Below are 14,499 nucleotides of genomic sequence, written 5' to 3'. Positions count from 1 at the left end.
AAGGATGATACCACATTCTTCTGAAAGCCACAGAAAAAGTGCATGTTAACTGTAGCCGTCATGCAAATTTGAAGGGACGATGTTAAAAGATAGAACATACCAGAGGGTATTATAACTCAGCACTGCTGTCTCGAGGACAGTCTGAAGTAGGATTTCAAATGAGGCAGCAAAACTGTGGACTTCCTAGGAACAGTAGTGCTAACCAAGGGAGGTGGCTCGGATGTGGGGAAATGGGGCAGCCTACTTTATGGACTGGGATTGCCCATGCAAGGAAGAAGGAGGTTACTGCAGTGGGAGTTATCTCTGCCAACAACAGCCAGACTTCTGGGAAATATAAGAAGATGAGAGCCCAGTGGTTTTCTGAGAGCCACTCATGCCCATTTAAAAGAGCGACTCTTAGCACGAAAGTCAACCCTATAAAAAACATCCATGTGCGGGAGTGCGAATTTCAAAACTGAGAAATTTAGGAAGATGAGCATTCTTCCAGGTCGCATGCCCTATACCCACTGCTGGAGTCTTGAGAGAAAATACACCAAGTTTACATCATCTGCAAAACATGAAAGAAACGCATGAACATGCTGAAGAAATCCAAACAAACACAGCTATGTTTGCGGGTCATAAAGAGAAAGAAGGAGGGACTGTAAACTCGGTACACCGATAACCATATGGAAGGATCTGGAAATCTTTGGCACCACACACCCTGGCAAGACGCTGCTGCGGAATTAAAATGGCAGACGCAGACCCACAACCCAGGTACAGACAGGGACATGTGGCTGGAGTGCAACGTCCATATGGGCCATGAATGAAATGGTTTGTAAAAGAGCCTGTATAGTACCATAGCGTCCTCATGTAAATGGGTGGACCAAACCAGCTTGCCACCTTAAAGGATCTCGAATCACCAAATCACGAGCAAAACAGAGGAAGAAATTTTAAAGTGTCTTGACATATAACATTGGAGTCTGAATCACTGGGAAAATGTGGTTTGTTTTGTTTGTTTGTTTTCTGATGCTCTTTGGACCAAAGTTCGAGATCAAGTTTACTTTCCTGGTGCTCAGTGACATTTTGGGAACTGAAATCTTTGGGGTCATTCACAGATAGAGAAAACCTGGAATGCCCCTTCTCCCAACTCTCTGAATCAAAGAACCAAATTCACATTTTGTGGTCAGGTCAAGCTCAGCTTTGGATAAATCCACCGTCTTTTAAATAGCTTTATGCATACAGATTCTTCTTTCTCTCGCAGACTTACTATAAAATTTACAGTGGAAAAACACAAAGTGGGCATTTTTCATACCAGAATCCTTTGGTATGAAATCATTCATTCACTGCAGCCGAAATCCCCCAGCATCTATGGACCATCTTAGCAGTGAGTGAATTTGAGTATTTGTTGACTGAGCCATTTTTTAAAACTTTTAATCCTTTTAGCACATTGCAGAAAAGATCTTGGATTAGGTAAATATCTGCAAGAGTCAACTTTTGTCTCAAGGATGGTCACTTTTTCCTGAGATCTCTTCTCCATGTTGGATATTCAGCCGCCTGCTTTCTGATACTTGGACCACGGTCCAGACAGTAAGATGGCGTGATTACAGATGAATTCCCCAGACCTCTCTCGGGCTTACGAGGTATCCATTGTGGAAGCCCTTACGCCACATGGATGGGAGGGACCAAAGAAAGATTCCGCCATAAATTCCCCACTCCCTGAGGAGTGGGGATTCCCCTTGCCTGGGCAGGGAAGGACAAGAGAGCAAACTCCAGGAGAGAATGTCAGGATGCCTTTTCTAGCACTGGAAGCAAGTTGCAAATAGAGTTAATTTCCTCTGGCTAAGTAGCCCACATGAAGACGGCTTCACAGCAGCCCCAAACACTAATCTTTTCAAAATTCCTTTTGCCTCACCCCCCCCCACCCCCCCGCTCCTCCACCGAGACCTGCCAGCTGGCTAGGCCTTGTCAAACTGCCTCATCCCGGATCATAGAGGAGGCCTTCAGGAGCTGGGTAAATAAAACTGGGGACTCTATGGTTAACAGACTGGGGGAGGACATCCAGCTCACCCCTCCAGGCCTGGCTGCCCACTGGACCGCCCTGCCCCTGAATGATAGAGTGCAGAGCTATCGAGAAGAGGCACTTACAGAGCCTCTAATGAATTCTGGAAATGTTGGCTCTCGCCCCAGGTATCCAGGATCCGCACCTTGCCAAAGCATAGTACTGAGTAGAAGGGCGGAGGTGATGGATGGGTAGGTAGAGACATTGGATTTTTTGCCTGATGCTAAAGAAAGTTGTGATCCCCCTCCCCCATTCATTTGCATGGCACCTTTTCTGAGTCAGACATTTGCTGCTTTCCAAAAAGCCATCATCAATAAAGAGACTCACGGAGGAGCCTCTGCGGGAGCCTCGGATAAAGACATCGCTGCAGGCTAAGATCAGTGTATTGACATCACATAGTTATATTTCAGTGGGATCCCCAGAGGACACTTCCTGCCAGTAAACACCTGGTTTATCGAGTATTTCTCTGTTTTTTCCTTCATGCGTAGAGTACCTATTATCTTCCTCAGAAATCCTGCTACCTTTCTTAATTTTAAAATCAGAACGTCGTGAAATCAATTCTAATTGTCCAGCATTTATACGCACCGTGTTAACTCGCGTCACTGCTTGCTCTGTGCATTGCTGTGGGCCCACGATCTGTGCTGCAGTGTTCTGGGACCATCCCTGGGCCTCCCCTGGCGAATAGCGTCTGGGTTAAAGCACATGAGGGCCCTTTTAATGTGACTCCACCTAGAGGCATTAGGAGATATAGTGGCTGTAATCCTTTACAGCTCCCGCTGCCCTCCAAGCCCGCACCAGGATGCAAATGTGTACGGCGTTTAATAAGGATGACTCCGTGAGTCCCAGGAAAGCAGACCAGAGCTTAGAAGAGAAACAAGGCCATCCCCACTAGAAAGGAACCAGAAGCCTTCCAAATGTCAATACACTGCTGCTGCATTTTTCCAAACTTGCTGCTGGAGCGGCCTTTAACATCCCCAACGCCCTGCTGTGATCCACCGGCTACAAACGTCGATTGTTAATTGTCTGGCCACTACAGAGCAGCTCGTTTTAATATAGTCATGACATGAATGAGACCCGAGCTCCCCTTTGCCCCTCCCCTGAGGCACCTTGGATCTCGGAGGGAGAAGGGGGCACTTAGTTGGCTCTGGTACAATAGAGTCTGTGTTGAGGTCAGCAATAAATAAGGGGTAACATTGTTTGCCCTGCTGGCAATCAGCAAGCCTTCCTTAAGGATTGAAATAACTTACATTTCTGGAGCAAGCAGCTGAGTAATTGAGAAAGAAGACTCTGTTCCTCTTTTCAAGAGAATCAATCTTTCTCTCTCTCTCTCTCTCTCTCTCTCTTCGTTTCTCTCTCTCAATCTCTTTCTCTCTCTCTCTCTCTCTCTCTCTTTCTCTCTCTCTCTCACACACACACACTTTTTTCTAAAACCCTCAATTCCTCAATTGCTGTTCTTACTCTAATATATAGAGCAAGTCAGCTTGTGTCCCGAATTTATCTCTTTAGGAGGGTCTGGCTTAAGGGCTTGAAACGTGAATGCGAAGAGTATGTTGCTTCAAGGGCCACTCGAGTGGAAACAAAACCTCAGGAGTAGGGGGATTTGGGCCCAAACATGTAAGTAACCCATGCAATAGAGGCAGCCAAGCTATCTTCTACCACCGTCTTAATACTACAATTCTTTTTTACATACAGGCTCTGAAGATTGTTCAAAAAACTTCACAAGCCCCAATGGGACCATCGAATCCCCTGGGTTCCCTGAGAAGTACCCGCACAACTTAGATTGCACCTTTACCATCCTGGCCAAACCCAAGATGGAGATCATCCTGCAGTTTCTGACCTTTGACTTGGAGCATGACCCCTTGCAGGTGGGAGAGGGAGACTGCAAATATGATTGGCTGGACATCTGGGATGGCATTCCACACGGTGAGTGATGTCGCTCTCACAAGGCACTTCTCAGTGCTTCACTTTTGCCTGCTAATCGCTTTAGTAACAGTAAGAAAAGAGAATCAAGATTTCAGAGCTTCTTAGGGTTTGTATGTGACCCATGATGACTTTCTCTTAGTATCCTTCACCAAAGATGATTTCAGAGAAATTACAGAAAGGCAGTTTCCTTTCTCAGACTTATTTCTTTGGAGAACAGGAGTAGACTGAATAGATACTTGAATGAGCATGAGAAAACCTATAGGTATTGTTCTTTTTTGCTACAAATTGTCAGAATTTCCATAGAAAATGACTCAGTGACCACCCTCTATGCCCAAATAGGACTCTAGAGCCAGATTGATGAGGTTCGAATCCTGGCTCTGCTTTTTGCAGCTCTGCAGCTTTGGGAAAGTTACTCGACCTGTCTGTCTTGTCTGTATAAATAAGCTGTCGTCATTATCATTATTATTACTATAATTTCATTATTCTTAATATAGTCATAGATGTCAAAAGGTGCATCACCCAAGGCCAAGAGGAACCAGGAACCTGTACTTCCCACGTGTATACCAACACGAGTCTTGGACATAGTCAATATTGGCAAAGAAACTGATCTTTCACTTTGGTAGCCATTCTAAGTATTTTGCATGATGAAGGAATGAGACTCGATGGTTAAGCAATTTCATATCCTGAGAAAAGCATAAAATTTAGTCATAAAACTTGAGTTTGAGTCCCAGCCCTGTTATTTCCTAGCTGTACAAAAAGTCATGTGACCTCTCCAAACCTCGATTTATTTTTCTGTAGAACAGGCATTAGAATGCTACCTTCCAGCTCATCTCCCAGGGCTGTGAGAACAGAATAAGGGAAGGTCAGTGAAAGTTTCTTTTAATGTGCAGAAAAAATATTAGACATTGCTCTTAAAACATACCTTTGGTTGTTCTTTTATGTCAGGGCACACAAAGGGATGCTCTGTCGAATGACTTCCAATTGTCAAGGGAAGGGAGAATTGTTGAAAATGGAGTTTGACATTTCCATACCTCCTGACCTCTCTTTATCCAGTTGGCCCCCTGATTGGCAAGTACTGTGGGACCAAAACACCCTCTGAACTCCGTTCGTCAACTGGGATCCTCTCTCTGACCTTTCACACGGACATGGCGGTGGCCAAGGATGGTTTCTCTGCACGTTACTACCTGGTCCACCAAGAGCCGATCGAGAGTGAGTTGGCTGGCTGGGAACCTCCTTCCTGTCTTTCCATCAGAGTTGTGAGGGTGTGCAGTAAAGAGAGGCCTAACTCTGCAAGAAGAAGAGATGGGATTCTACAGAATTTGCAATGGCATCCGAGTTCAGGGAATGAGAGCTATATCCTCTTGCCAGGCAAAGATTAATGAAAATAGAACAAATGTTGATCTGTGTGCTCATTTTTTTAAAGGAAAAAAGTATACATACCGAGAATTAGTGATTGCCAGGGAGAGTCATGGGACCATCTTAAGCCTCCATTTTCTCATCTGTGAATAGAAAGGAGGTTTGTTAGGATATCTATATAGAGTCCCCTCCTGTGCTAATATTTTTTTGAGTCAGGGACCATTTTTCTCCCTCTCCAAGCCTCGGTGGCCATTGTCAGAAAACTGAGCAATTTTATTTTTCTCTCTCTATATATTTTGACATTAAACATCTCTGGCCCTGGGTCTGAAAGGAAGTAAATTGGACCTAAAAGAAAAAGTAAGTTTCTCTTACTGGACTGGTACATTGCTTGGACTTTCACTGCATATTTCGAATAAACACAGCTTTTTGAGCTTCTACTATGTGCCAGGTACTGTGGAAAGCATTAAAAGTGTAACTCTGACCCCCGTGGTCATGGAACTTGCCATTTTGGCCATCAATCTCTTGCCCTGAGCTACATTTTCAAATCAGCTCCTCTTGGACATGTGCTTCAAATGTGCTGCCATTTTGACTCAGAAGCTACTAAGAACTAAAGAAACACTTTAAGGATGATTAGAACTGAGGAAATCCTTCCACGGTTGTAGACAGTGTACTATGCTTACCTACAGACGTGGCAGCCTTGCCTGCTATAAAGTCGATGGGTTTTGTTCTGGGTTTTGATTTTGTTTTTTTTTTTTCTTCAAAGAGCTCGTGAATATTGAGTGACAAGAAAATAGTATTGCAAATTGCACCGAGTTCTGCAAATGGCCAATGTAGTCACAGGGTTAATAGGTTTGATACCTGAAAAGATTGCTGGTCCTTATCAGACACATGCACACACAAATATTGACCAGTATCCATGCTATCCATGGAAAGGACAGCAGTTAAACTGACAGCACAAGGTCAGTGTAAGTGACTTCTGGGGACATTTGCCCAAACAAGTGGTGCAGGGCAATGTAGAGTGACGTGCAAGTGCTCACAGAGGGGTCTCCCAAGGACAGGTATTTATTGCTTTGTAATGTCTGTCTTCTGTGCCAGAACTCAGGAGACACTAGAGTGAAAGGAAGAAAGAAGCAAAAATGCCTTCTGGGTGTTTATTAATAAGGCAGGCTTCCCACGATGTATGAGCCCACCCAAACTGCCACGAGTCTATCACACATGTACCTGTATTTCAATAATAGTGCATCTGGCATTTGCGAGCATCTGTAGCCTGCAGCATTAACAGTTCTGGTGCTTTAGATTGTACTTTAATTTGTGCGATGATTCTTATTTATCCATAGCCTGATTTCTTTTTGGTCCAATTTCCTTTCTTTCAGACCCAGAGGGGTTGTCTACGACTTGGCATAGTTGTTTGTAAAATATGAGTGTATAATTAGGTCTTTAAGATGAGAAAGTGCCTGCAAGGACTTGTCCCTAGAAGGGAGCAGTGTTTTTAGGGTCCCAGGGGTATGAGATTTAGATACCTAATTCTGCCCTTGACCATCTCCATTCCCCAGACTTTCAGTGCAATGTCCCTCTGGGAATGGAGTCTGGCAAGATTTCTAATGAACAGATCAGTGCCTCATCTACCTACTCTGATGGGAGGTGGAGACCTCAACAAAGCCGGCTCCATGGTGATGACAATGGCTGGACACCCAACTTGGATTCCAGCAAGGAGTATCTCCAGGTACGTACTCAGATACCAGAGGGTATTCAGAGTGTGTGTGTATTGGTGGGCAAGACGGGTGGCTCCTCAGCTAGAGTGAACAAAGGACACAAAGAATATAAACACAGCATGCTTGAGAACTCCATCACTTCATCCATCCAAACAAGTACATGTTCCAGGCACAAACAGGCTGTGCAAGGCACTGGGCCAGGTGCTGGGATAAAATGACGAGAAAGGTGGACACTGCACCTGCCCTTTTGAAGATTACCAGGCCTCGGGGAAGTTGTTTGGCCATGAAGCTGCTTGCCCTATCACTATAGATATCCAAGAAACATTCTATGAAGAGTTTCAGATCTTCCTCATTCTTGGAACAGGGCAACATCAGAGACTTGATAGGATGGAGGGGAGTACATTTTTCTAAGGGCAGGCTTGTTGAGTTGCTGGCTGAGCATGGCAGTGTCTCATGATCTTTGTATTTGGAGGGAACCCTATCAGGAAGGTTTTGCACATAGCTATCAGAAAAACACATGGGAAAATGTCACTACCGGGAATGAAACTCTAGTCCCCCAGAAGCTCTGCAGCATCTTTTCAGACTATTGTTTCTTTCCTTCTGAATAAGACTTGCAGCTCGTGTTGAGTAATCCTCCCTCGCATGACAGACTGGTCCAGTTCTCATCCCCAGGGAAGAGCAAGCTGCTAGTTCCATGCTAGAGCAGAGACTTCGATGACACATGGCAGACAGCCTTGTGACCCATTGGCGAGCCTGTCCTAGCTCTGATGAGACATGGCGACCTCTGCTCTGAGAAGGACATTGCAGAGCAGACAATGGAAAAGGAAGAGAGACCACTCAGAAACTTCCAGGGTGTCCACAGAGGTTCTCACGGCACAGCCCAAAGGCCATTTGTCACTACTTCTCCAAAAATCCTTCTCATCCTTGCAAAGCTTCCAGAAAGTTCTCCCTTACAATGAGCATTTCATTGATTATACCCTATTTGAGGCTCTTAATCACGTACTTTCTCTTACTGCTATCCACCTGTTTATCATGCACATATACGGCAGTGGGTACTTCTGTCGAATGCTTAATAATGCTGAGCACATATTAAGTAGCCAATTAGTGCTTGCTGAATCAAATTTTACCACTGTGTGCTAGCTAAATTTTGATCACACAGAGGTTGCCAGTAAGAAACACTGTGGCCGGCAAAGGAATGACATCCTGCAATTTTCAAATGGATTTGGTGTTGTAGGAGGGAAGGAGTTTCAAAATGTCGGCCATCCTCTTCACTGAGCAAAAGGTCAGGATGTGGTACATAAGCCTAATTGCTTGGGCAGACTCTACATGCCCTTTGACCCCTAAGTGACCCAAGCAACTAAATACACAATGGAGCGAGGGACTGAAAGGAGGGGAGACAGCTCTGAGCTGAGACTTTTGCAACTAGGGCATCATAAGTGAATTGGATTGAATTGGACTGGATTGGAGTGGGGTGGATTGGATTGGATTGGATTGGATTGGATTGGATTGGATTGGATTGGATTGGATTGGATTGGATTGGATTGGATTTAGCCATTGTCCCTTTAAAACAGCATCTGCTTTTGCTGTCTAAGGCAGCCCATTGTTTAGTAAGAAGGGGTTGTACTTCTAGATGTTCAGTGATTCCTTCAAGATAAACTTAACGCTGGCTGTTCAGATTTGCAAAAAGAGAAAAAAAGAAAAAACAATCAAGTTACAATTTCAAAGATGTCCAATTCAGTGTCAAATAAGTAGAGTTTAACTGTCCAGCGGAATTGCAAACTGGTCCTTAGTCACCAGGACATCTGGGTGAATCACAGACATGAATTGTGAGCTAAGTATTACAACTGTGTCCTTTGAAGAAAAAGCCGGGTGCTGGCTGCCCTGTGTCGGGGAGTCATGGCCCCCTTACTTCTCCACCCCTCTTCCTCAGGTGGACCTACGCTTTCTAACCGTGCTCACAGCCATTGCAACACAAGGAGCAATTTCCAGGGAAACCCAGAACGGCTATTATGTCAAATCCTACAAGCTGGAAGTCAGCACTAACGGTGAAGACTGGATGGTGTACCGGCATGGCAAAAACCACAAGGTAAACCCATTTCCCACCTCAAAGGCAAGCTGAGATGGTACAAGGGGGACAGGACAGAGGAGCTCCAAGTCAACCCCACACGGGAGAGGGGGCCATGTTCAGCGAGGCTCTAATAACTGATGGAGGCACAGAAGATGCTGGCCCAGAAAATATTCTTTCTTATGCTAAAATGATTGGAAAACACTGTTTCTCTGACAGCCTGGCTGCTGGTTGCTGTTGCATTTTACAGAGGAGAGAGAGAGAGAGAGATACCGAGGGACAGATAGACAGACAGACAGCACTTGCAGGGTGCTCTCTGACTGCAAATGAAGGAGAAAATGTATTCCCAGCCCGTGTCTCCCCACACAGGATTCATTGAGCATTTATGGCCTGAGTCCCTTCCACATGCTGTGTTAACCATCACAAAACCACATGAAACTGCAGTTCAGGAGCTACCAAGGACTGGAAATGAAAGGGCACAAATCCTGAGAGGGAATTACAATGTCCTAAAGAAGAAAGAGGACAATAAATAATGAGTAGAAATTCAATTTGTCAGGGATGGGATCTGAACTGGCAATCGTGCTTGGCAGTAAAGCATTGAACTCTCTCAGCTGGTGCCTTCAGTGTCTCTGGCTCCCAGAGGTATGTCCGGGTGGGTGATATGAGGCTTTTGTTGTACATATGGATGAATGTCTGGCACTGAGCTTTCTTAAGACACATGGCATTCGGGCCATGAACAGGACTGCAGCTGGCATGGGGAAGTGTCGTGGTTGTAAGGTACACTCAGCATGTGGGGGAGCTTATTGGAAATGGCTGATGGGCTCACCTGGGCAGGGGGAGAACTCTGTTTGTCATGGACCAGCTCTCAGGTCCGGAAGGAGAGTGCTTATCCTCCCCTGAAGGGACTTGGGGACAGAGGAAAAGGGTCTCTCCTCTTTAGAGCTATAGTTCTACCAGGCCCCTAGTCTGCAGGTTGTGAATGATCAAAATGGGACCATAGGTGGCCAGACCTGGAGAAGTCAAAATCTTTTCCAGTCTCCTCAGCTTCTGCCACTGTTCCACTGCAGCCTACTCTTGTTTGTGCAACTGAAAACTTTGGACCCAGAAAATCCTGAACTACCATGTTGGCACTATTTCACTCAGGAAACATGAGTTTTTAAAGGAGTGGATTTTTTTTTTTTAATTAAAATTGCCATAGTAACATGGCACCATTCATCTGAAAATCGTGGCTTCTAGATATTACTAGGTATCAATACACACATACACAAAAATTCCCCGTTTCACTGGACAAAGAAAGCGAGTGAAAGTCTTCCCACCCTGACATGTGGAGTCAGGTCTAGTTTCTCATTGACTTCGTTTGTTTCAGGAAGAGTTGCCAAATGTCACTTGGAGATGGCAAGCCTGAGTTGGCTAGGTGCTGGGAGCACTGTGGACTGAGTCCTTATCCCACCCCACTCGTTTTTATGCCTTCTTTACCCACCCACCCTTTTCAGTAAGGAACTAGTAGAACCCAGAAGATCAGCCAGGCAGGTGAGGGCCAGCAGCTGGGTAGGGGTGTCTTGAGGGAGGAGAAGGAGGTTCACCTGGCTGCCTCCCTGTCCAGGCTCAGTGACTAAGCAGCACGGGCCAGAGGGATACTGTAGCATAAGCTGGTTTTAAAAGCACACAGATGGACCGGGATGCTATTTAAAACACCATTTGTAGGAAATCTGCTTTTGGAAATACCTTAGCACTGCACATTTTGATAGAATGCTGTCCTCCCTGGATTTATCCCTTTTATTCATTCTGCAGAGAAGATATTCCTGAGAATTGAATTCTGCTTCCTGAGCTCCTTTAGAATTATTCTTCTCAACTTTTTCATATTGGATACATCATTTTCTCTTTCTCTCTCTCTTTTGCCTCCTCTTCCCACCCTCAGCTAAATTTCTTTCCCCAGTAGCCAAGGGATAGTTTTGTTGTTGTTTTTGTTGTTGTTTGTTTTTTTAGTGAATCAGTACTGCCCACATAAAGGGCACTGGAGCAGAGGAAAAGCCCTTTCCTCTAATACCTAGAAGGAGGCAGGAGAATGCAAAGCATGCCAATTAGGCACTGCCCTCTCCCAACACTCCTCACCCCACTGACCCACCGAGGTCCTCCCCGCCAAGGGTGATCTCTGCCTCTCCCTTATTAGCAAATCTACCTCCCCGATGGCCACACCGTGCATGTGCCTCAGCACAGCCCTCTGAGCTGTTCAGGTTGAAGTAGTTAAGTGAACCGTGCCAAATAGATTTGTCAAGTCTGCTGCAGTTTGATTTGATGCCACGAAGGGGAGTCAGGGTAAGGAGGGGACTTGGAGGCAGGGAGGGGAGAGTCTTCTCTATGTCTATGCCGGGTGATACCGCTGAGCCTTTCTTTGTAGCCGCTGGATGGTGGGCGCTGTGCCAAGCTAACTGGTGCTAAGTGGTGGGCTTGAAAGCAAAATTCAGACAGCAGGACCTGCGAGCAAAGCATAGTCGAGACGGAGGCAGCAGGCTGCTCAGCTCCGTGGTACAGAGGAAGGGGTTTGCAAATGCAAACCAGTGCACAGGGTGTGAAGAAGGGAGAGTAATATTTGGAGCAGAAATATGATTTTATTCCCTGGTCACAGTCAACACTAATGCAGTATACCAAAAACCAGGGAATTGGGGAAACTGACGAAAAACAAGATTAATGAGCATTCGAGGTGGTGGGAGATGGCTGTGCTATTTCCTTGTGAAACACCGTGTACAACTTGCACCCAGGCTGGGCTAAGGCAAGCACTGGGCCTATGGGGAAACGACTTTCTTCTTGTGGCCAGGAAGCGAGGAAGACTAAGAACTCTTTCCCAGCTTCTCCCAGGCTGGGAGCAGCCTCTACTTGGTCTCTTTCCAATCCACAGGTAATGGTGAGGTTGCCTCTGAGAAAGGCACCCTACTATTGCTGGGGACATTGCAAGCATCCTCCTGGCAAAATGTAGCCCAGTTACGCAGGCCATATGTACAGCACATTCCCAAATCCTTATCCAATTCCACATGCTATAAATATGGAACCTATGATTTTCCTACAGGGCGGGTCCTCCTTATGCGTATTTATGGCGTAACCACAAGGCAGAGAGCTCGTTCGCCTAATGGAGCCCATATCCAGCCCATGTGCTCCCTTAGATTTATACAAATTGCTTCACATAGATTTCCTCAGAAACCACAAGCAGAAAACTACTGCTTTTGGTTTCCCCAGCTGTATTAATAACACCCCAAACATAGACAGAGTATTGTAAATACAATAGTAGAAGGCTCGTGGATGTGTCTGTAATTATAGGCACAATTATGTACACACAAACCCAGGGAGAGGCATGGAGCAGGATGGAGGCGTTGGAGGGAGTGAGACCTCGGCCAGATTCCTGCTCACCTCTGGGATTCTGCACCGGAGGGAAAGAGACTGAGACTGGTGTCAGGACAGGAGGACGAAGGCCATTGCCCTTATATGTCTAAGTGACAGCCTCTGTCTTGACTTCTCCTTTATTTGGTAAACATGGGCATCTCCCTTGTTGACACAGCTTTGGTTACCTTTCTCTTAGTCACAGTGGCTGCTGGGCTGCTCTGATGCATTTGGAAGAAATTCAGGCTAAAAGAGAAAGTCTAGGAGGGCGCTAACTATATCCTGATGACCACATTGAGGATGGGAGGGTGAGGACAGGAATGAGGAAAGGTTTGGGTCTGAGTTTTTAGAATTACCCCATAACGAGTGGCAGAAATGCACTAAGCTCAATATATAATGTAATGACAACCTCTAAAGGGCTCAGAGAACCCTCAGGCACCAGTTTATTGGCTTCTGAATTTAACTGTGTTTCAAAGACTGTGGAATCGAAGCTCTCGGAGACAAGTAATTTGCCCCATGGACATGGGGAACTGTGGAGTCCTTGCAGAAGGCACCTGGTTGCCAGGCTCTGATTTCTAGGAGGGTGTTCTCAACAATCTGATCCACAGCTTGCTCATCATCTTGCCTCCAGAGGGAAACTGGCTTCCTAGATGTTCAGTCTAGGGGTCGAGAGGTGTGTATTTTCCTGGAAAGCCTCTGTTATAGTGGATATCTGAAAGCAAGTCACGCTTGGGCAGCATGACTTGGAGCTCTGGGTTTGTCGTTCTGGAGTGTGGGCTCTCTCTTAGAAGCCTGAGGATGCAGAGTTGAAAGAAGTTGCTTTGCATTTGATTTGGCTACCTCTCTTCAAAACAAACACCCCACTTCAAAAATCCTCTGCTCTGTATTTATTTTCTAAATTAAAACATATCATTTTGAAAGCCATTTGGGAATTTTATAACCTCTGTGAAAATATCAGAGGCTGAGGAAGAGAGAGAAGCAAACCCCCAAATTGGTTGGCTCACAGTTTGAACCACGTGACATCTATTCTTAGATGATATACTGTGTGACCTTGGAAATGTCTCTGAACAGCTCCGTGCCTCAGTGTTTCTGTCTGCCCACATGGAATGGTGCTGCAGCTCCTGTTGGCAAAGCACATGGGGATCTGTAGATGGAAGGCTCTCTGCAGATATAATTAATATATTAGACCCACAAAGCTCTTCTTGAGTAGAAGCAAGTTATCAATTTAAAAAGTAACAAGGCCTCATGGGATATTTATTTGCCTCTTTTAAAGTCAGAGGTCTGGAAGGGACCTGATAAGTCATCCAGACCTCTCCCTGCATCTGATGGGGCTTGCACTTGAGCTACCTCAGGTAAACATTACCCCTCTTAGCCACATTCTTCTCTTAGGAGTATAGTCATTCCTCCAATTAATAATTCTGCGTTTTCCAAAAATACCTTTTTTTAAAACCTTTTGGTGGATGACTGGCTTCCCCTTATCCTTTTTATTATCGTAATTTTGTTTACTCTGTATACGATTAAGACAATGACTCAAACTGTCAGCTAGTAATGGACATCAGACTTTAGAAGTCATGGATATGATTGCATCATCTAACCAGGGTTATGTGTGTTCAGAAGAGGGCCGATACTTTTTCCAAATTCAAGTCCCCCAATTTATCTGCCCCCTCAATTATAACTGAGAAGAATCCAGGGCCCTAGGTAATTAAGTTTGTCCCTTATCCATTTGCCCTGGGATGAGCTCAGACCTTTAAACTCTCCACTTAGGAAGCTCTAGGGAAAATTTCATTATACATAAGCTTGGAACCTTTTCTCTATCAGTCTCCCATGGCTGGCTTCACCCGACTCCCGTGGGTGCTGAATTGTCTCCGGGAGCTGAGGCCAGCCTCCTTGGTGCTTTCAGCCTTGATGCTGAATTCCCCATGCATCCCAGGCCACTGCTGTGGACAGGGGCCAGAGGGACAGATCAAATAAGCAGGGGACATGGAAAGACGTTGTGATTTTGCTTGGGCTGGGAAAACACTCTCTGCCCTAAC

The 14,499-nt window shown here is 45.5% G+C and overlaps 1 protein-coding gene across 7 annotated transcripts in view; it reads left to right on the top strand.

Annotated features, from left to right (window-relative positions):
- The window catches only part of NRP2 (neuropilin 2), a 94,880-nt gene that overhangs the window by 35,521 nt on the left and 44,860 nt on the right, over window positions 1-14,499 (top strand). For all 7 annotated transcript variants that reach the window (XM_011369681.2, XM_011369680.2, XM_011369682.2 and 4 more), the window contains exons 4-7: window positions 3,731-3,961; window positions 5,015-5,170; window positions 6,871-7,040; window positions 8,960-9,115. In XM_011369681.2, the coding sequence (XP_011367983.1) occupies window positions 3,731-3,961; window positions 5,015-5,170; window positions 6,871-7,040; window positions 8,960-9,115 (713 nt within the window). The remainder of the gene's footprint in view (window positions 1-3,730; window positions 3,962-5,014; window positions 5,171-6,870; window positions 7,041-8,959; window positions 9,116-14,499) is intronic.

This window comes from Pteropus vampyrus, unplaced genomic scaffold (genome assembly GCF_000151845.1).
Source record: "Pteropus vampyrus isolate Shadow unplaced genomic scaffold, Pvam_2.0 Scaffold152, whole genome shotgun sequence".
NCBI classification, from domain to species: Eukaryota; Metazoa; Chordata; class Mammalia; order Chiroptera; family Pteropodidae; genus Pteropus; species Pteropus vampyrus.
This window is presented reverse-complemented; position numbering and strand designations above follow the sequence as displayed.